The sequence below is a fragment of the Chionomys nivalis genome, chromosome 25 (genome assembly GCF_950005125.1).
Source record: "Chionomys nivalis chromosome 25, mChiNiv1.1, whole genome shotgun sequence".
NCBI lineage: Eukaryota > Metazoa > Chordata > Mammalia > Rodentia > Cricetidae > Chionomys > Chionomys nivalis.
This window is the reverse complement of record NC_080110.1, coordinates 18,356,062-18,378,417: the sequence shown is the minus strand read 5'-3', so window position 1 is coordinate 18,378,417 and position 22,356 is coordinate 18,356,062. Positions and strand designations below refer to the sequence as shown.

General features: G+C 34.7%; 1 protein-coding gene across 31 annotated transcripts in view; it reads right to left on the bottom strand.

The window, feature by feature from the left end:
• Positions 1-22,356, bottom strand: part of Ppfia2 (PTPRF interacting protein alpha 2) — a 330,645-nt gene that overhangs the window by 50,086 nt on the left and 258,203 nt on the right. For all 31 annotated transcript variants that reach the window (XM_057757739.1, XM_057757750.1, XM_057757738.1 and 28 more), the window contains 9 exons: positions 21,982-22,113; positions 20,802-20,864; positions 15,678-15,769; positions 11,985-12,120; positions 9,108-9,328; positions 7,331-7,568; positions 5,270-5,299; positions 2,389-2,519; positions 339-493 (listed from right to left, as the gene is read on the bottom strand). In XM_057757739.1, the coding sequence (XP_057613722.1) occupies positions 339-493; positions 2,389-2,519; positions 5,270-5,299; positions 7,331-7,568; positions 9,108-9,328; positions 11,985-12,120; positions 15,678-15,769; positions 20,802-20,864; positions 21,982-22,113 (1,198 nt within the window). The remainder of the gene's footprint in view (positions 1-338; positions 494-2,388; positions 2,520-5,269; positions 5,300-7,330; positions 7,569-9,107; positions 9,329-11,984; positions 12,121-15,677; positions 15,770-20,801; positions 20,865-21,981; positions 22,114-22,356) is intronic.

Here is a 22,356-nt window from a genome sequence, read left to right as displayed (position 1 = left end):
TACTTATCCTGAAAATTACTAAGACTTTGTTTACTCATCAATAAAATATGGATGACAATAATAATGCTTGATTAGCTGTGTTAATGCCACTTTATCATATTAGTTTTTTAAATAGTCCAGCTATTACTATTAACAAAGAAATCAAAAAGTTGATTGTCTTACAATATTGTTTCACTGTAACTTTTATTTAGCATGAGTCAGCTACACTGGCTTTATTAAGCGGGTTAAATTGAAAGCTCACTAGGTATTAAAAGGAACTTAGAGCTGAGAAATGAAACACAAGGACACTCAGAAGTGACAAATCCCAGTGGGAATAAAAGTGAAAACCCTGTACTTACGAAGCTGCCCGAGTCGGGCCTTTTCTTTTTTACCAAACAAGCGTCCTATTGAAGACTTGATTCCTTTCTTCTTGGGGGCTTTATGAAGAGAGTCTTGACTGCTATTGGCACTGCCAAGCCCAAGGCTTTCTGGCTCGAGAGAGGCAGATAAACTGCTGCAAAACACAAAAGAGGAAGAACTGTTCATTCTGATGCACTATCCACAAATCACACAAGGCGCCTTTCCTTTAGAAGCGACGAAAAGGAGGAACAGGGAAATTTAGAATGTGATTTTTTCCCCTTTCCCCCTCATCTTTCTCCAAGTTATTGAAATGCTTTTTTCTTGGTTCCATGGGTCTCCAAATTTTCAGTAGAAAAAAATAACATTATTTTGTTCCAGACCTCTTTTTTTCCTCTATTTCCTATATACCATCAAATTAATCCACCTTAGCCCAATTTAACATCTTTATATTTAATATCTGTTTATTGAGAGCATTTGGTCCATTATTGTTTCCACACAGATATTTTTTATCTTTAAAGTGAATGACACATGGCATTCTTTTAATTGTGAAATTGAAGCTACTAACTTTTGTCTTCATGGGGATTGCTTTATTCATCCTTCATTCTCTATTGCTCATGAGAGACAAATTTTTATTAATGCCATCTTACTGAGATCTAGAAGCAACACATTACAAATGCTCATCATTGTCCTCCTGATCAATGGCTATCAATAAAATACTATTTTGATGCACAATAAACTGAAATGACTTCCAAATGCTTGATCAGTTCTCTATTCTGATAAGTATGTCTGACACTGTCTTACAAAGAGGAGTTCACCAGCTATTGCTATAGCATTGTACATTTTGCTGCTCTATGCAGTTCTTAAACTTTACTTATCCACCCAATATAATTTGAGTTTCTATACTCTACCCTCCATAAATAAAAGCTTCTCATATAATAATATATAATCCTCTGCTCTTGAGAAATAAAGAAGTACAAATTTTGAAAGTAGTAATTGAAACCGATCAAATATATATATATATATATATATATATATATATATATATATATGTATATATATAAAATGCCAGTCTGCACAGAAATCCCACCTTTCAAAATCATTTGTCATGAAGCTACTAATGAGAAGATTGCTGATTTTTAAGTCATGCCGCTTATGTTTAGAAATGCTGCTGCCATTGACAACCAGGGAGAGGTCTGGGGTGTAAGATGTAAACTGAATGCTGAGGCATATTGGTGCTCTTGATTAGAGAGACCAACCTGAAAGTTTTAGCCATTTGGATAGGACACTATGACGAAGCTTATGGCATATGAAATGCCTCCTCAACGTTTTAAAAAAATATTTTGGCTTGTGTTCATTTTAGTGCTAAGGATTTTTACCTGAGGACATAGGATCAGAGCAGTAGCATACATATGCGACAAAAGAAGCCCAGGAATAGATTTTTTAGATCTCACTTTCTCTTACAATATCTACACATTTATAGTCTTGTCCCAGAAATCCTATAATTTCTATCACTAGTCATAAATATAATAGGAAATCTCTCCTAAACATAGAAGAGTAATTTACATATGGACTTGTCACAAAGATATAAAAATGTTATCTTGCAAATTTTAAAAGCTGAAGTTAGATATATGATTGGAAATTTTCATATGTCACAGAGATATGGAGAAAGGGAAAGCAGAAAATGCATGATAGAGAAATATAATTCAAGTCAAATTATGTGCACATTAATTTTATTGCTAATTACATGTATATATATATGTAAATGTCTGTGTGTGAGTCTTGTGTACATGAGTGCAGAGTGCTTGTAGAAGCCAGAAGAAGATGTTGGATCTCTTATAGGTGGAGTTATAGGCATTGATGAGCTGCCTGAAGTAGGTGCTGGGAAGCAGTCTCTGGTCCTCTGCAAAACCAGTAAACACTCTTAACAATTGAGACATCTCTTGAGTCTTATTATTCTATGAATAACACAGCAGATTATTTGACAACAGTGATGGAAGAGGAAGAATTTGGGGAAGAGAATATTTAATGTGCACCCTGCTTGAGTCTTACCTCCGAGCATCATTGTGGTAGGAAGAAGGGAGTGTATGAGTCATTCTGACTGCTCTGGGTGTTGGAGGAGGAGAAGTTTCACATTTAATTGTTGCTTTATCCTCCCGTCCATCTTCTTCCACCACTGCAATCTAGAAACAGGAGTAGCGTATCCAATGAGCTAATTATAATTTCAACTGAACTTGCCTGAAAGCAAGAATCATTAATGGAAGGGTACTAGAGTAATTTTAACACAAACAAGTATGTATTACACAGGCAAACTGATATTATTAATGATGTGATTTTCATATCTTTTTAAGATAAAATGGTTTAAATTAGTCAATAAATAAAAAATATACCAAGCACGCTTAAAATATGCAGTGGGTTATAAGAAAGATAAGTATTTTTCTGGGGAGAAAAATGAAAGGTAAGAACATAATTCCTGAAAATTATTTGATTTCATTATGGGTTTGGGGAATTTTGAAAATAAACACAAAACAAAACAAAAACCAGAAAAGATGAGAAGCATGTTAGTAAAGAATAATGTTGCTCAGAACATATAAAACTACTTGAAAATCAGAGAGGGAAATAAGAAAATGATGACTTTAAAAAACTTGGCAAAAATCAGTGTTACCATTGCATAACACAGTTTATTTAGAGAAATCAAGTTATGGAAACGCTGCTATGAATGCATGATTCTGGGAATACACATGAGAGGTTCTCATGTGGCCACAGCATGACTTAGAGCTATATTCTGCAGAAATGCCTTGCTTGTGTCTACATAGAGTATACTATATACAGAGGTCGTTATATACAATGAAGACTCCATGCATTCCTGAAACTTAATGCTGTTTTTCTTTTTTTCCCTGTCACTTTTCTCCTTGGATTATAATTCTCTCACAGTTCAGGGAGGGTCCTGAATATAATTCCTTCCCTCGATTCAACCCCAGAGTCCTATCTGAAGAGTCTTTTCAGTAATTGTTTCCAGAATGACTCCAGTGTGATGAGAAAACCAGATTTCTAAACCTGCATTTATTCTAAACACTATGAGCATAGTTCAGGTACTAATTAATTAGCAATTTCACAGTTTCACGATCTAACCATAGTTATTTTCTACAATTGTGCTTGGTGAGAGGACTCATTTCTACTTCACATTTTTTCCTGAAGCATCTTCCTATAAAATACATTGCCACACACCATCAGACTACACCCTCCCCAGTTTCATTTCTTTAAAACACCAGACTCAAATAAATGGATCCCAGGCTTTGTTGTAGAAAGACTTTGCAATTAACAATTAGTTAATAAAATTAATGTAATAATGCTTATCCTTAATTCATTCTTTTGACATCTAAATGAGATCAAATATATAATTATTTAACCGGCCACACAGCAGTCCTTGGTCAGTGGTCCTCTTTTTGTGACTTCTGTTGCTCAACATTTTTCTATGCAAAATTTTCACTCTATGTTTTTATTTCTTGTAAGACCAACGTTTTAAAACACTATTATCTTTGATTTTTTTTTCTAAATTCATGTTTGTCCTAGATCTTTTACAACAGGTGGAGAAAGTCAAAATCTGATGAACTACGTAACTACGTAAGGGCAAATTTTATTGCTTAGAGCCAAGTTAGAGCATGAAGTTAACCTTATAGTCATATATGCATTATATATATGTATATATATATATGGATATGTACTATGTAGTTATATATAGATATTTATTTCTATAGATAGGTCATAACTAAAAAAAACAGAAATATACACCAATTTAATTTGTGCAGTTGTAACATAGCTTTCTTTAAGGAAACAATGATATTTTCTGGATTCAGATATGCTATAGCATATACCAACAGCCAAATCTTCTTTAAAAAATTAAAGTTTTATTTATTTTTCTGTCACATGTATGAACATTTTCTCTGCGTATATGAATGTACGGAGTCCAGAAGAGGTTATTGGACCCTATGGAGATGGAATTAAGGATGTTGTGAGTCATTACGTAAGTGCTGGAAACCAAACTCCAGTCTTCTTTGAGAGCAGTAGGTGTTCTCAATGGCTGAGTCATCTCCACGGCCCCCAAGCTCCTCATCTGGAAGATGCTGTAAGTCAGAGGACCTGCTGTACTTCTGAAATCTGTCCCATCTGAGATCCTTTGGCAGAAAGCTTTGCTATTCATATTTATCAGATTAAATGGGATTTGGTGACTCTGATTCAAGTTCATTGCCTCTCATATTGCATTCATGTTGTACTTAGTGTCTTGATTTCTATCTCTATTTCCTCTATTTCCTGCCTGGCTACTAACCAATCATCACTTATTTAAAATGTGATTGACAGAATACAGAATTATCCTACACCATCACCCTGAACTAGTTCTATCAATCCTAAACTTGCTTAGCCTGCGTTTTCTTCATTTTCTGAAAGAGATCTCAAAACAACTTCAAGCATCTATGTTTTCATCTTACTCATGCCTCTTGGCTACCTTTCGTGATTTTTCAGGGCATGTCCCCTCTTCTTTTGAAACTATTAAAAAATTGTTATATTTTCTTCATAGGTGTACCAAGATCTGTTGGCTCATCATCACCAAGTAATAATAAATCCAACATTAGAAACAATACACAGTTAAAAAAAACTGAAAACAACCAGTGCTGCTCAAATATTGACCTTACGATATCCCACTCTGCGTTGGGTGACTTCTATGAGTTAATTCTCATAACTGAATCTTTGCCTTGAAACCAGAAACAATGTGATTTTTAAAATATTTGCTCTTTGGATCATATTTAAAACTAAGTAACACATAAATATATCAATATTTATATTTTATGCTAATAAAATAATTTTGAAAATAGTATTTTAAATGCTTTATAGAAAAATACTCAAGTAATAAACATATTGAAGTTATTAACAGTACCTTTCTCCGATGTTTTCTTAGATCACTTGGCTGCAACAGGCAGTAATAAAAAGAAGCATAAAAAAGGACTAATTAATTATTACTATCTGATAGTATTACAGTTTGGTTAGTATGCATAACCTGGCTATCATTCAATATTGAATATAAAATATGTGAACTTGAACTTTTCCCAAAAAGATTATTTTTCCCCCAAAAGATTATTTTTGTAGGTTAACAACAATCTAACTATAGGTCTTTATCAAAACACTGAAGTTAGGAACAGAGTTTTATTGAGTGATAAAGACTTCCTGGATTACATACATTGCTTTCCTGACATAGATTTCAATCACTATTTTCTTTCAAGGGCTATATTATGAGCTAAAATGCCACACCTAAGTTATCATGATTAGTTTTTACTAAGAGGTTGACAAATGATGTTGAAGCAGATAAAGGAATGTAGCAGGGCATTGTGGAAAGAAGCAGAAGAAGGGGTGCTAGAGGGATAACTAACATAAAGATGTGAGAAAACATAAAGTCAAAACATAGAATTGCATAAGATTCCTAAACATGTATATCTATTTCTATGAATAGTTTAATTAGAATTTTACAGATGGAATAATACTCTTCCATAGGTTATCAAGTAAAACTCAGTGCCAGATGTTGGATACCTCCCTTTGAGTTGTTGGTTGGTGATGTTCTGGAGACATCCAAAAGTATGCAGACTACTGCCATTGTTGTGAGTGGCAAACCAGAACTTGATGATAAGAATCTATTGCTCAAGACACCACACATTTTGGTCACATGACTTGGAGTAATCAGGTTGGTACTAGCAGGAAGTTTCCTCCTATTGTTAGCATTAAAGTAGTAAAAGTGCTATTTGTCATGTTGTAAGAAGAGTGCATCAGCCTTCTTACCCATTTGTGAGCTCTGTGAGCCACAATAATAATAGGAGGGCAGGGTATGTCTAATTGCCCAATGGTGATACAAGTGTTATGGAGGTAACCGACTACTTTTGGATTGTGTTCAGGAGTGCTGAACGGGAGGAAATGCATGCCTGGTACTGAAATACTGGCCAAGAACCTATGGCTGGGCCCTGGGGTACACCCATGACTATTATTCTCATAGGTAAACATAGTGTAATACTTCCTTCTATTCTGTGTCTCTGTATCCAGAGATTGGTGCAACTCACAGACATAATAGGAATTTTTCTTTGTTCACTGAATGCTTGTGAATGCAGAAACTCAACAACTGGTCCATATACAGAGAGCAAGTGTGAGTGGAGTGCTCAGCCACAAAGGAGACATCTATATCACTTCTTCTACAAGACTCTGGGGCTGTTGAGGAAGAGGTGACAGAAAGCTCAAAAGAGCCTGGGGTTGGAGAGAGCTGGAACAAAACTGTCTTCTGGCTATGCTAAGATTGATTGTATTCATGAGTTTCTTTGCCTGCAAAACTCTTGCACAAGGTCAAGCCAATCAGTACTCTAGTATGGGAGAAGAAGTGGATCCAGAGGAGCAACGGACAGTTGATGACTTGGGGGGAATGAGAATTAGTTTTTTTTGAGATTGTGTAGGTCAAACACCATCAAATGGAAGGCATCATTTCTGCGAATATATGGGCATCACAAATAGGACTCAGCAGGTTGTTAAGAAGAAAGATAAAAGTTTTCAGGAGCTTTTGGAGGGGGTGTATGGATATAGGAGTAGTAGGCAGGGAAAAGGTGAGGAGTCAAATAATCAAAATAAATATCCAAATAAGCAGAGTATGAAATTCTCAATGATTGATAATGTACTGACAATTACAATATCAGTATAATTCTGACATTAAGAATATATTTTAAAAACAAAGAGAAAATACTTCACCATAAAAGTATAAGTAAATAAGTTCTACTGTTTCCTCACTACTAATGTGATTGATGAATGGCAGGAACTACCACAAAAGGCTGTGGTGGCAAAGAAATTTGCACATTATTTTCATGTGTACAGAGACAATAAAATGTACAGAAAGCCAGCTGAGAGGACATATCCTGTGGTTAAGCACAAATAACAACGGGTCAAGCTTGTCTTGACGCATCCTCATTACCAGGGTCATAACTCCCATGCGGTCCATTTCCCTGGCAGGGCTTCTTGGTGTGAGCTTTGGCGTTGAGTGTCCACTCGGGGGAGATGAACTGGCCAGGGAGGAGGCTGTAACAGAGGCAGTGATGGAAGTACCGGGATGCACCCTTGCCAAATTCAGGCCTTCCAAGCTTACGCTAGCCACTCTGTTCTCAATTTCTTCAGCACGCAATTCTGTAGATTCCTTTTCTTCTTGAATTAGCCTAAACGATAGAATCAATTTTTTTCCCATTATGAGCTTTATGAGACTGCTAGTGGCAATTGGATTTCACCCAATACACTACTCTGTTAACTACTGTGAAATTTTAGTTCAAAACTATCGTTTCTGTTTCTTTCTAGGGTTCTAAAACTTTAAACTGCATGGAATTACTGGTTATGACTAGAAAAATCTGTTCTTTTTTTCTTTATGGTATATAGTAATTAGAATTTCAAGATTGACAGCTTTAGCTGCACAATGGAAACTTCCACTTCGACTACCTCTTCTGTGAATAATGTGTGATTATAAAGCATTTTCATACCTACTATAAAATAATTTATAATTAAAATACAACTTCTATATGTTTCATTATCTCTGAATTAAAACATAAAATGATGAAGACAGGCATGATGGTATATGGTATATGCCTATAACCCCACTTCCTGGAAGTCTCTCTCTCTGTCTCTCTCTCTGTCTCTCTCACACACACACACACACACACACAAATACAGAACACAAAAAGATGGATAGACTATTCAAGTTATGGCATTAAATTATTACAATAAATCTTCCACATATCTTAAGCCTTTCATATTAAAAGAATGTACATGAATTAGAAAAGTTGTCCATGTACTTCATGAATACAGGAAGAAATTTTATTGATCAATCTGATGGGCCAAGAACTTAAGTAAATATGTGTAGAAGTTTTAACTTAAAGATGTAAGTAATAGTAATTAATTTTAAAGACAAACCCACATAATACCTATGTCTAATTTTGAAACATATTGGAGTGAAATCAAACAATTTATTGAATAATTCTATCTTTCATGATCTGAAATACATATTTGTGGAAACTTAACCTTTAAATAAAAGGAATATGAATCACTTTTTGAGACTTATTTTTATGTTACGTGTGTGCATATCTGTGCACAATGTTCAAGATCAGTGCCTCTGAAAGTAAGAAGAGGGCATCAGATCCCCTGAAACTATAGTTTCCCTTAGCTTTGCACCATAAGGTGGGTGCTGAGAATCAAACCCTGGTCCACTGGAAGAACAGCAGATGATCTTAATCCCTGGGTCATTTATCAGGTACCTAATCAATCTTCAAAAGAAATCTATATAAAACCAGGTTTCACTTTGAAATAAGGAAGGGCTAAGTTGAAAGGCAAGTCTCAGGCACTGTTGAATACAGCGGATCATCCACAAGTGAGAAAGAGGGGGAGGGAGGAAGAAGTTGAATGGAAGAAGCGAAGAGAAGAAATGATGTAAATACAGGTACTGATATATGAAATTCTCCAAAGCATAAAAATTATTCCTTTATATCATCATTAGTATTATTACTCTGTATGTCTCATGTGTACTCTTTAAAAGAGGGTGACCTACCTTGATGCATCTTGTAATAAGGCACATTTTCAAACTGCAGGCCTGGGGGAGACTGATATTCTGCAGGTCTAGCAAGGCACCAGGAGATGCCAATTCCAATAGCTAGGGAAACGTATGTTAACTATTAAGGTTTTCTAAGCTCTTGAAACCATCATATTGATACCTTATTTCTTTATTGATTGCATCCAATTGTTCCTGAAGCATCATAGCTAGAGTCTGAGCATCAGAATGACCACTTGGAGAGAGAAGATCCATTGAGCTAAAAATTGTTTCTCTGTCATCATCATCGATATCGGACATTTCAGTGTCGCTTTCAAATGGGTGGCTGCCTAGTACTCCAATTTGCTGAGTTCTGTTCCATTCGTGATCCCCAAGAGATTTCACCTGAATGGTAAAGTTCATCTTAAAAGAACAAATCTGAAAACTGACAACCACAGTAGCAACGTCAAAACCAGCATGTATGCTTTCACAGATGCTCAGCCAAATGCAGACCAAGTAGTAATATTTTAATTTAATCGCTCAATAAAATATTTTCTGACATCTTATGAGATGGGGTTATCAACTGTTCACTTAAATCAACATTTTAGAAGGAGAAGGGATAATATATTTCCTTATGATTGATATTCAACTTGCTTTCAAGGTAGTGATTATTTTTAAGATGTTATATTTGCAACATTTCCCCTCTAGATTTCCAAATATAATATCAATCCTCACAAATTCAAGCCCTGCCATTTCTTATAGCAACTAGTCATACTCACCCTTTTCTTATGAAAAGATGAGCATATAAGTATTAGCAGTTAGCATATTGCATATTAATTGTTCTCTCAAAATTCACTTGATAGATTCGAACAAAGTATTTCTTCCAATATTGAAAAACAACATAATCTCATGTCTATTGTCATGTTCACTTGTACCCTCACTAAACTTTTGACACAAACATGGTTTATGATTTTTAAGTAACATGAGTATTCTTCTGAGAGTTTTGAGTAACCAATAGATTAATTATTTTGCCAACTGTGAACTCAATAGAGTGGCCCTAGAAATTTATGCTCTTAATGTAATTAACTTCACTGCTATCATCATTCAAAATGAGTTAGGTTAGAGATAAATTTACATTTTGTGGCATATTAAATTAATGATTAAAGATCTAACACAACATTTGTGTTACTAATTAGTTTGGTACCAAAGACATGAATTCATTTCTGTTAAAGTAAGAAGAAAAGAACTGAGAATATCCTGTCTTTATTTGTTCATTTATATTTTTCATGTTTTCCACAAATGTTACATGTGACCTATTAATTTTATTTATAAACTAAAAGCATTAAGAGCTTGTTAATGAATAAAAGAAAACAGTATTTTGTATACATAGAAATGGCTGTATGAACAAAATATACTTAGGATACAGAGGAGCCGTGTTACTTCTATAAGCAGCTGCATTGATTATATAAAAACTGACTTAAGTTTATTACACTACTGAATATCAGAAAAATGCTTGCCTCAGGAAGATCTACACATTGATAGCACCAGCAGATATGCCAACATGGGTAGGGGATCCCACAGGGTCCCACTCCTTGATGGAGAGCTACATGCAAATAATAGCTGATGAGAAAGAATCAGTCTTTACTTGGGAAAAGCGTTCTGCTGATATGTCTAATCCCAGAGGATCTCTCCTAAACATATACTCACAAATCAGCAGGTTATAATTGTAACTATGTATGTATATGAGCATATTAATAATAATTAAGAGAGCATGAATTTGATAATCACTTGGATTGGTGCAGAAGGAGGGGGAAATTATATATATATATATATATAGCATTCATATTTGAAATTATCAAAAATTATTCTTCTATACTATCCTTAGAATCTTTAGGTTATATGTTTAATGTATGTCCTGTTATGAGGGTGATCTATCTTAAAACAAGAGATACTCTTGTATTCTAGATCTCTTGTAATAATGGCATGATGGACCCCAGCAGACTATTTTGTATATATGTATTTCTATAAATATAATAAAAGAAGAAGTCATACATTTGAGAAGGTTTAGAGGATATGAGAGGAATTGGATCAGAGAGAGGTTGTGAGCATTATATAAACATAGCATGCATATGGAACCTTTTAAAAATTAAATAAAAAAATTAAAAGGCCAGAGTAGAGTTTATGTTGAATGGGACTGTTGACAGAGGTTTCTGTCCCTGCAGCTGTTAATTCCCAAAGAAACAGACAGAGGTGTACATTAATCATAAATTGACTGGCCTAGTAGCTCAGGCTTCTTATTAACTCTTATATTAGCCCACAATTCTTGTCTGTGTTAGCCACATGGCTTGGTACCTTTTATGGTGAGACAGTCACATCTTGCTATCTTGCTTCCTTTGTGGCTGGGTCATGACTGCAGACTTCAACTTCCCTCTTCCCAGAATTCTCATTGTCCCACCTCTACTTCCTGCCTTGTCTCTCCCCCATACTTACTTCCTCACTTTTGGCCAATCAGCGATTATTTAAAATACAAGTGACAGGGTACAGATCATTGTCCCACAGCATAGATTTCACAGGTACTTTTAAAAGTCTGGATACTCTTTTTAAAATGTTTTAAAATAGTTATTTTAATACAGTTTTTCTTTAGTTAAAATATAAATGTCAGTACTCAAGAATCAAAGCCTACCAAATGTCCATTTGCTTGGCAATGTAATATAATGATTAAAACATGGTATCTCTCATTACCTACATCTATCTCCAATTTTGAATCAATTAGTGTGCTAGCTCTGTACTGTGGAACACTTAATCTTTCTCTGCCTAAACATTAAAATTCCTGAAATAAGGATAAAAATTGCACATAATTAATAATGGCAAATAAATATGTGGAAAGCTCTTGTACTTATTAAATGTTTTTACACTAGTCAATTTTAAAATATGCCATTTTCCATCCTCAAAACTAACATAAATTAATGCTGCAGTTTGGGAGTCTCTTCAAGTAGAATCTTATCTAGACTAGTATCATGTATATGTAGCTAAAATGACTAATTCCAGCCAAAAGAATCACCTTCGGCTCATCTCGTCGCACACCCATACGGCCTCTCCTGGGTCTCCGGATTACTTTAGTGGTCCTGTAATCAGACTGGCTATCCACGAGGGACCCAACTGAATACCGCAACTCAGCCGAGGTGTCTAGATGCGTTCTGGAAAACAAAACAAAAGAAATATACTGAGTCTCACAAATTAAATTTGCTACTACCTGCTTCTAAATTGTCAATAAGGCAGAATCTCTCAAGCAAATGAACCTCCAGAGTGAACAGTGCTATTCATGCTATGCTCTTGGACATGTGTGTCATGTAACGGGGTAGATTTCTGTTCTTAAAGGTGTGGTACATTTTCTCATTTTAGACTCCATTTATAATCTTGTTGTACATGTGGTCTTCATTGTTGTACTACAATGAAACGTGTTAACATTAATAGTTAAGGTCCATTGATTTAAATTCTAGACATTCTGTATGTTTTTTCATTTGTATCTTAATAGCTACCATTTATTGCTGTATTTTTAAATGATTCGTGCTGTGTTTACTGAAAATGTCTGAACTGATGAGTTCAGTATTTATTTATTTATTTATTAAAGATTTCTGCCTCCTCCCCACCACCACCTCCCATTTCCCTCCCCCAGTCAACACCCCTCCCTCAGTATTTTAAGTTTTAAAAATTATAGAGAAATTTACTAACATTTTCTATCCTGCAGCGTTTTGTAATCCAATTTAGAGAAACAGAAAAATGCTTGCTTTATAGCTAATAATCTAATTTTGGTAAATAGCTAGGACTTTAGCTTTGGGTAAATCATTGTTACAAGATGAAGACAAATCTTGGTAATCACACTTGATGCTGCAATTTGCTTAGAGATGAAATAGGTGGAAAATTGCAACTGAAAAAAATATCACCACATTGGTTTTCAATAAACATGATAATAAACTACACTGTAATCACAACATAGTGAGGCACATTGTCTGTATATAGATTTACAGCAAATTCAATTTGCTCCTGTAATAGTGATGCTGATAACAAAAGTAACTCATGGTGTCCTATAAAATGAAAGCATAGATCCATCATCACTAGGTGCTTGTTCTACAACTTTGTGCTTCTACTGATTGATGATAACCCCTTCCTTAATTCACTTTGAGATTAGTGATAAACTTTTATTCTATATTGGTCAAGATTTACAAAGCTTAGATGAGCTCCAACTGTTTACCCTAGTGGATGATGATAACCCAACTTAAGGAAGACCTTGTTTTACCAGATGATTAATTAGATCAAATGATGAAACAAGGAATCATCTTCAAATAGATGACACTTAATATTTTTATAGCAATGAACATGGACTGAAAGTCCACTTGTCTAATACTGAATGGGTGACATGTAAAAGTAAACTAACCAAGATATAATCAGAAATGGTGTAACTCTTAGACTTAGTCTTTTGGATAGACATTTTATTTTATGAACAAAAAGATTAAATTTAGTCACCAGTATGTATCCAGAAAGATGTGCATCTAGACTTTGAACACTTTAATAGTTCTAGTGTACCAATGAGTGAGTGAAAGGAGAGAATTATAGTCTTCAAGGTACCTACATTAAAATATCCTGAATCTGTATCACTCATGACTGCTCAGGTAAATGTTTCTTTGGGCATCACAGTGGAGTGTCTAACATTACAACTTGTCATTCTAGAAAACGGCATTCTTGTTTTGTTTTCTCTGAATTCTATATCATTTTAAAGTTATGGAACAAAGTAAAACTCATGTTACTAATATTCGGCTTACAACTCTTTGCTGTGGCATTGAGGCCTCTATAATTTGGAACTTCCTACTTTATAGATTCACAGTAACTATTTTCTCTTTACCATCCTTCTCCATCCAGCTTACCTGACTGGCATAAAAGTTCTTCAATAACTTATTCTTTATTTAATTTCTGTGCCCCTGAACCTCATATTATTTCTGCTGAAATGGCCTCTTAACATGTTTATATGTCTAGCATTCTTGCAGGTTCAACTTAAATGTCTAATTGCCACATAGAATACTAGCTAATTTTTTTTCTTTCTGGTATTTTATGGTTGTAACAGTCTACAAGGTAGCATTTAACTGTTTCCTCACAACAACATCTATTTTCACCACCACTGGAGCCCTAGTTCATCCCTGTCTGGCAAATAAAGCATCCCACCCCTACGCAATCCTCTGAGAGGGTAAGGCACATTGCTTTGTGGAAGGTCCAAGGCCCTCCTCCTACCTATCTAGGCTGAGCAAAGTATCCATCCAAAGAGAATAGATTCAAATAAATTATATTGTTTCTTAATATGTATAGGGAAACAACTAAATTGCATATAAATTATTGTCAAATGTAGTTATCTATCATGTATATTTATCTACCCACTAACTGATTATTCCATGTCTTCTTTCTTTAATAATAGTATGACAGAACAGTGAGCATGGCTAAACTCTCCTAAATGGTTCTTGTTCATATGTAATTCCAGTTCCCATATTAATTTTCAATTGATTAAAAGAAAATGTGATACATTTATATAATGGAACACTACTAAGCCTATCAAAAAACATGATACTCCCAGGTGAAAGAATAAAACTAGAAAAAAAAATCATCCTGAGTGAGACAATCGAGGTCCAGAAAGTCAAACACGCTACGTATTCATTTAAATGTGGATAAGAGCTTTTAAGGCAATGATAACCAAGCTACAGTCCATAGTTCCACACAGGATAGCTATAGAGTAAGGGACTAAGGGTACAGATATATCTCTATAGGAAAGGGAAATACAATAGATAGTTATGGATGGGACGGAAGGACATACTGGATCAAGAGAGGAGGAATAGGGAAGATGGTGATGAGGGAGGGGATATGGTGAGAGATAGCTGTAATTAAGAGCTACTTGCAGAATAGTATGGAAATATAATACAGTAGAATCTTCATATACATAAATATGGATATATACATGAATACATATATCAACAGAATTGATACATAAAAGAACTTGGAAAGACTAAATTAGCATGCATAGGGCCTGCACTGGTCCTTATATGTTATTGCTTCCAGTCTAGTATTTTTATAGAAGTCCTGACTGTGTGAACAAGTGGTAGTTCTGTGTGTCTATTTATATGTCTTGTATCTTTTCTTAGGTTTCTTTCTTTTTTGCTTTGCCCTATTCTGATGTGTTAATTTTAGATTTATATTATTAAATTTTATTGTATATTTTTATCTCTTAGAGGTTTTCTTATTTTATAATTAGAAAAAGAAAGGGGATGGATGCAGATAAGAGATTAGAGGAACTGGGAGGAGTAAAAAGAGGGAGAACATAACAAAACTGGGATATTTTATGTGAGAAAAACACATTTTCAATGAAAGGAAAAAATTGTTTAATGAAAACAAAAAATGTTCATATCTCCTCTTGGAACAGAGTACAATTTCTCTACATGCTCTTATTTTTAATTTAAGAATTCTTTATGCACTTATAGCTACATACTTGTACATAGAACACAGATTTTTTTCAGTTATATTTTGAACACATGTCTTCAAAGATGGTTTACAAATTAGAAATTATCTCTGAATTTGGAAACTAATTTTATAGATGAAACATGACAATGTCTATTGAGAAACATGAGACTTCTATGTTTCTTGAGAATGAAGGAAAATGTGAGAACGTTTATTTGATGCTGGCTAAACCACAGATAAACATTTAACTTAGTATTACCTTGATATAGTGGGTTCAATTAGTGAGCCAGGTCTCATTTTCATTTGGTCAAGTTCAGATCTTAACTTCTCAATTTCTTCTGCTAACCGTTCCTAAAAATCAAAAAGCAGTTACTCACGTGAAGGTCACATTCAAAGTATCAGCATTCAACTGTGATAAATTATTGTGCAAATAAATTTTGATTCTACTGCATGGACTGGCCTTGTGGGAGCCTAGTCTGTTTGGATGCTCACCTTCCTAGACATGGATGGAGGGGGGAGAACCTTGGACTTCCCACAGGGCAGGGAACCCTGACTGCTCTTAGGACTGAAGAAGGAGGGAAAGGGGGAGTGGGGGAGTGGGAGGGAAATGGGAGAAGGGGAGGAGGTGGAAATTTGTAGTAAATAAAAATAAATAAATAAATATTTAAAAGGAAAAATGATTATAATTTATTAAAGTACACAGGATATAATCAGAAACCATACTTGTGTTTACCTTTCATAATGAATATGCCAATAACAGAAGTCAACATAATCACCTCTATTCCCTGGTACTTATTAATCCTAAATTTTTACAAATTTGTGAGATTATCATAATCATTAATAAGATAGGTTACTTCAAATGCAAAAGACAAATCACATTCTCTTTCAAATTAAATAAAACATCTCTACATGTCTACCCTTTAGGTTGTCACTTGACTACATCCGGGATTAACGAAAACCCAAGGACTGGGTTCCCCTGTGAAGTAGTATTATTTTATTGTTGTTCTTTAGTGAATTCATTTCAGTTGGGAAGATCTACATTTAATCCAGACCTTTTGAGGTGGCAAGCTATATCTTTAATCTGGGCCACCTCTTCTTAATTAAAGGACATTTAAGAGGGAGGCTTGCTCTTTGCAGACTGTCTCTTACTCTCTGTGGCAAGTCTGTTCTTTCACCGGCATTAGAGCTTATTTCTTCAGGAATTTGGTTTGTCCTGAAGACCATTTGAGACTTTCAACTTTGTGGACTGAAAACCTCTTAGATTCTTGAACCTTCCATTGATGGGCTGACACACACTGTGGAACTAGGTGGACCATAGACTTTAAAACCTATCTAATAAATTCCCTTTCCATATATATATATATGGAATATATATATAATATTCATTTTATCAGTTATATTCCACTAGAAAACCCTGACAAATAAAAAGAAAACTTTTTCATGTTTTCATCAAGGTTGAAGGGCACACCAGTAAAGAAAAAGGATCTAAGGAAGCAGAATTTCATCTTAAAATGCAAACCAAAACTTTCGACTTTTAAAATTTCTTGAGATGTGAATAAATGAATAAATGAAGTATAAATAAGATTGGAAAGACTCAGCATGAAAGAATGGCTGTCAATAACCTAACTACAGACTTGATTTTGTTTGCCTATATTTTTTTTCAGACTAGTATTAAATACTTTCGTGAGTAAGTTTATGGAGACGAGCGTTGTCTCACAGCTAATAGCTAAGTGCTTATGAAATTATTTCCTACTGCTTTAATACTTGATTCTGATATGTGCATTAGTGAGTCCTTAGTTTCTACAGTTTCTCTCTAGCAGACTCTCACATTTTATTTGATTCATATTCCTTTTTTCACCATACAATGACTGGTTTTGATGAAAATGATCTCCATAGGTTCATATATTTGCATACTTAGTTCCAGTTTGTGGAACTGTTAGGGAAGGGTTAGGAGGTGCAGCATTTCGGAAGATGTTATGTCGTTGGGGATGGGTTCTGTGGTATCAAAACCCAAAATATCCCATGTAGTTGTCTGTTCTTTTCTTATTTGTGGATCAGATTTGAACTCTCAGCCACTGCTCCAATGTCATGCCTGTGCTTGCTTCTATTCAGTCTGTTATGATAGTCATAGACTCACCCTCTAATTGGAAGCCCTAACAAACTCTGTCTTTTATGAGTTGACTTAGGCATGATGTCTCTTTACAGCAACAGAAAAATTAACACTATGATAGTATAGCCTCTGTGACATTTCTATTACATGTTTGGGACCTCAGAGCTAATTATCCTAAATTCTTTTGACAAATTTGTAAATTATTATTTATTACTTCTATATTCTTGGCACACCTCTTATGCTAGAACATCACTTCAAAATATATGATATTCAAATAAATAATTTGCTTGAAATAATTTCTTCTTCAACTTCATTATTTTCAGAGAAATATTCATTGAGTTTCTTTTCTTTTTTTAAGTTACATGTCATTTATTTTTTTTTTAATTGAAAAAAAATTTTCTGCCTCCTCCCAAGCCTCCCATTTCCCTGCCACTCCTCTCCCCCTCCCTCTCCAGTCCGAAGAGCAGTCAGGGTTCCCTGCCCTGTGGAAAATCCAAGGTCCTCCCCGGTCCATCCAGGTCTAGGAAGGTGAGCATCCAAACTGGCTAGGCTCCCACAAAGCCAGAACATGAAGTAGGATCAAAACCCAGTGCCATTGTCCTTGGCTTCTCATCAGATACCAAAACCACACAAAGACTCAACCAAGAAAGAGAATTACAGGCCAATCTCACTCATGAACATCGATGCAAAAATCCTCAATAAAATACTGGCAAACTGAATCCAAGGGTTTCTTTTCTCTACACCGAGTATAAAAGAATTGTGTTTCTTTTTTCTAAATTTACATTAATAAAAAAGACAACTTATAAGTAAAATGCACAGGTAAATTATATTGTTAGGAAGATAATAGAAGAATTATTAAAATGCGATATATAACATGACATTTGAGTGAAGTCCTGAATAAAATAAAAGAACATATTATGTAAGAACATTGTAGATGAAAGTATATTTGGGAAGACAGGATATAACCCCCGGGTTGGTGGCTTAGAGACATCAAAGCGAAATATAGGTAGGGTGTAGATTAAGAAAAATTACCGCGGAATGAAGGGAAAAGCACTAATGCAACTTAAAACTCTGTGGCTTATTATTGTGAGAAAGAAATGGAACAAAAAAGGGAAATCTGAGCAGAGAGCATTTCTGCACAATCCCTGCAAAGACTCTGAATAAAGGATCACATGAATTTTGGAGGCAGGGAAGAAATACAACTGTCTGGAGCTCTCCAAGATCATAAACAGAATCACGGGATAGATATGAATGTTACTGAGACAAGTGGATAGCTTTTTATTATATTTTAAATAGAAGTAACAGAATTTACCTATTGGTTTTGACAGAGGAAAATTATATAAACACAAGAGTTTGCGATACTTTCAAGTTTGTTTTTCTAACTTGACTAATGGGGGAAACGAGGTTACATGTGATTTACTCAGAAGATTGCTGGTAATGATGGCCTGGTAACGTGGTAGTGGTGCTTGAATGTACATTTGAACAATTATACTTGTACTAAGATCAGTGACTTTGCTTAGCTGTACAGAAAGACAGTCCCAAAATGAAGTTTGTTCTAGGAATACCTTTTCTGGAGATTGACATTAGCAAGGATATAATGCATAATATGACTTGGAATGTTGGTTGCTTGGGCAGATTGCTACAGCTACAGGCTGGAGTAGGTGTTGGGGGAGTAGGTTTTGAGGATCTTGCCAGGAACCCACGGAACTTTAAATAACTTAACATTGCATAACAAGATCAAGTCCAAAATTCACAATCTGGTCAGAACTAGTTCACAACACATGTGCATCTTCAAACAAAATTCTGATGATTCATCTAGTCACCCATCCTCGGTTCCTCTGTGCTTTCCATAGGGTCCAACCCCCCCCCCCCCCGGACTGCCACTGTCCCCCAAGTTTGTGTAAAAGCCTACTAAAATAAAGCCTTTTTCTATAGACTTGACTAGTCACTCAGTAATAACTCAACGCCATCCTTTAGCTACCCCTGCTATAGTACTGAATTAAACTGCATATCCTAAGAGTATAGACATTCCAACTCTGTAACTGAATAACTGTATTTTCAAATTATCACAAACAATATTAATAACATCCTGTAAAATTGTTGTTTCCCATTCCTGTCATATTTTAAGTATCTTATGTATTATTGTACATATTCATTTCTTCCTGCCTTCCTTTTACCTTCTTTCTACTTTTTACTCTCTCCTTTATTCTTTGTTCCCTTTTCCCCTTATCTTTCATTCTTCTTTTTTTCTGTGTGTGTTTCCAATACACAACTAGAAGATGTATATTAAGCTGACGTTTTAAATGACATTTTAAGGAAACAAGACAAATCAAGTAGGATACTACATATTACTAGTATTAGTATCACAAATTTTAAGAATTTTACAGTCCATATTTTGTCAGTCTCTTAAGTCACATATCCTACAATATAAATGCCTGGTTCTCACCAAATCCCTCTCCTATTTTAAAGTATCAAACTTATGCATAGCCTTCAAAACTAACAAGTACCTATACTCAGGCTGTATTTTTTTGTGCTCACAAGGTCTGCAGCTCTATGCCATTGCCTGATTTTTTAGTTGTATCCTGCATCCCCAAAGTTATTATTTTGTTTGTTTGTTTTTTGAGACAGGGTTTCTCTGTGGTTTTGGAGCCTGTCCTGGAACTAGCTCTTGTAGACCAGGCTGGTCTCGAACTCACAGAGATCCGCCTGCCTCTGCCTCCCAAGTGCTGGGATTAAAGGCGTGCGCCACCACCACCCGGCACCAAAGTTATTTTTTTATATCATCAGTGTACTGTGATCTTTACTACATGTGCTCACCCTATTTGCCCTTTGTTTCTGCCATTCTTAATCCCTGTTTGTAAGGTAAGCTTCTTCTACTATCTTTTCAATTGCCTTAGAAGTAAGACGATGCTAGATGTATTTAATGACACCGTTCTTCTATATAATAGACACATTGTTTTTTTCAGAAATAATTTCTAAGACCACACAAAACCTAGTGAATATATATTTATTTTATTTATATAAGTTATTTATGTAAAGGTTGAGATAGTGATTAATGGCGATTTTTAGTTAACACTAGTTGAGTTTGCAGAATACTGGCTTTCAGTGTGTTCAATGCCAAAAATTGTCCAATTTCTATATAAATTTATGCTCTGCTGTAAGTATACAAAGTTAAAATCATTTAATAGTATAACCAAAATTATTTTCATCACATTTACTTTATGATGTATTCATCAATGTGAACAAGATAAATGGCAAAATGTTTCCATATACCTTATCATGTAAAGATTCTTCAAGATTTTTTCTGAAGGTCTCTGATTCTTGAATCAAAACATTCTATGGAAAAGAAAAAAAGAAAGAAGCAATATGCTGAATATATTTAAATCTGTATATGAATACTTGAGCACTCCAGATCCTCTTATGATCCCCCCTCAGTAAATCTATTTCCTGGTTTCTATGGAAACTTAGTTTCATTGAAATCTTTAAAAGTGACACTCAACACTTTGCAAAATAAATTATTTATATGAGAAGTACTAATTTGCTTCACTTGGGAAGATAAACAGCCTAAATATTACCCTCTGAGCTTCTCAGACTATTTTTCATGGGAAGTAATTAAGCTGTCCTTCAAATGGTAAGTGGTGAGTATCAGGCCACCTATTAGCAATATGCTTTGACTTCTTAACGTGTCAATATATCAAAATTTGCTAACATTTTGTTAAAATATGATCCCTATTTTTTCTGATTATATATCAATGTAAAATGCTTGAAGAAGATAGTGACTAAAATTCTATTGAGATTCTTGAAATAATTTGTCTTCCTTAGGTTTTGGTGATTACTCTCCCGTGTAGGTCTGGGTTTGGCCACCAGCTCAACATTTGATTGGTGTGATATTTTCCAGTTATCAAAGTGACAGGCATGATTGCGTATCAAGTTTCAAGCTGAACATAAAAGCAGGTTTCTTAAAACCAAGGTAGTCTGAATTAGGGGTTCTTAAACGCTCTTCTGCCAACAGCAATAATCCTATTACTGACATAGCCTCCCATGCATTGACTCTCAGTCCTGGTAGTTACCAGATTAAACACTCAACAGTTTCAAATAGACCCACACTCAGTATTTGTCTTTGTCTTCCTAGTATGTTTTTACACATAGTGAAAAGATAAATAAGCCATTTTTTATCACAAATCACAGCATATTATAATATATTTGGTTTTAACAAACATACTAATATGTAATATTTATCATGTGTCATATAGATAATTATTCAAAACATGATGTTATAATATTTTATTCAAATTCTTGGCTCACTTCCTAAAACTATATCGACTCGTTTTATGCTAAGGAAAGTCAGCTGAATGCCGGACAAAAATCATGATTACCGCAGGATAGAAAAACATCACAAACTAGACAATAGGGCTAAGCATGCATGTGCTTCTCGCCCTGTCTATAACTGTACCTTCTCTTCCAACGCAGCCATTCTTTCCTTCAAGTGCAGTTGTAGGCGCTCATTGGATTCTGTCAGAAGCCTGTCCACAGTATCAGATAATCTTTTATTATGTTCTTCATTCATTTTCTCTCTTTGCCTAGCCTTATATTTAAGAAAAAGAGCAAAACATGTATTTGGCATAAAAAAGAAAACACTCAGTGCTGTTCAAGGTTAATTTTATGGTTTTGCTGGTTTTGAAATGAATATAATTCTAAGCATGGTTTTGATTAAATTTGAAGGAACTATTTTTTTCAAATGCTCAGAACATAACTTTATAATTTTTTTATTGATTTTTATTGAGCTCTAAATTTTTCTTCACTCCCCTCCCTTTCTCTCTCCACCCCT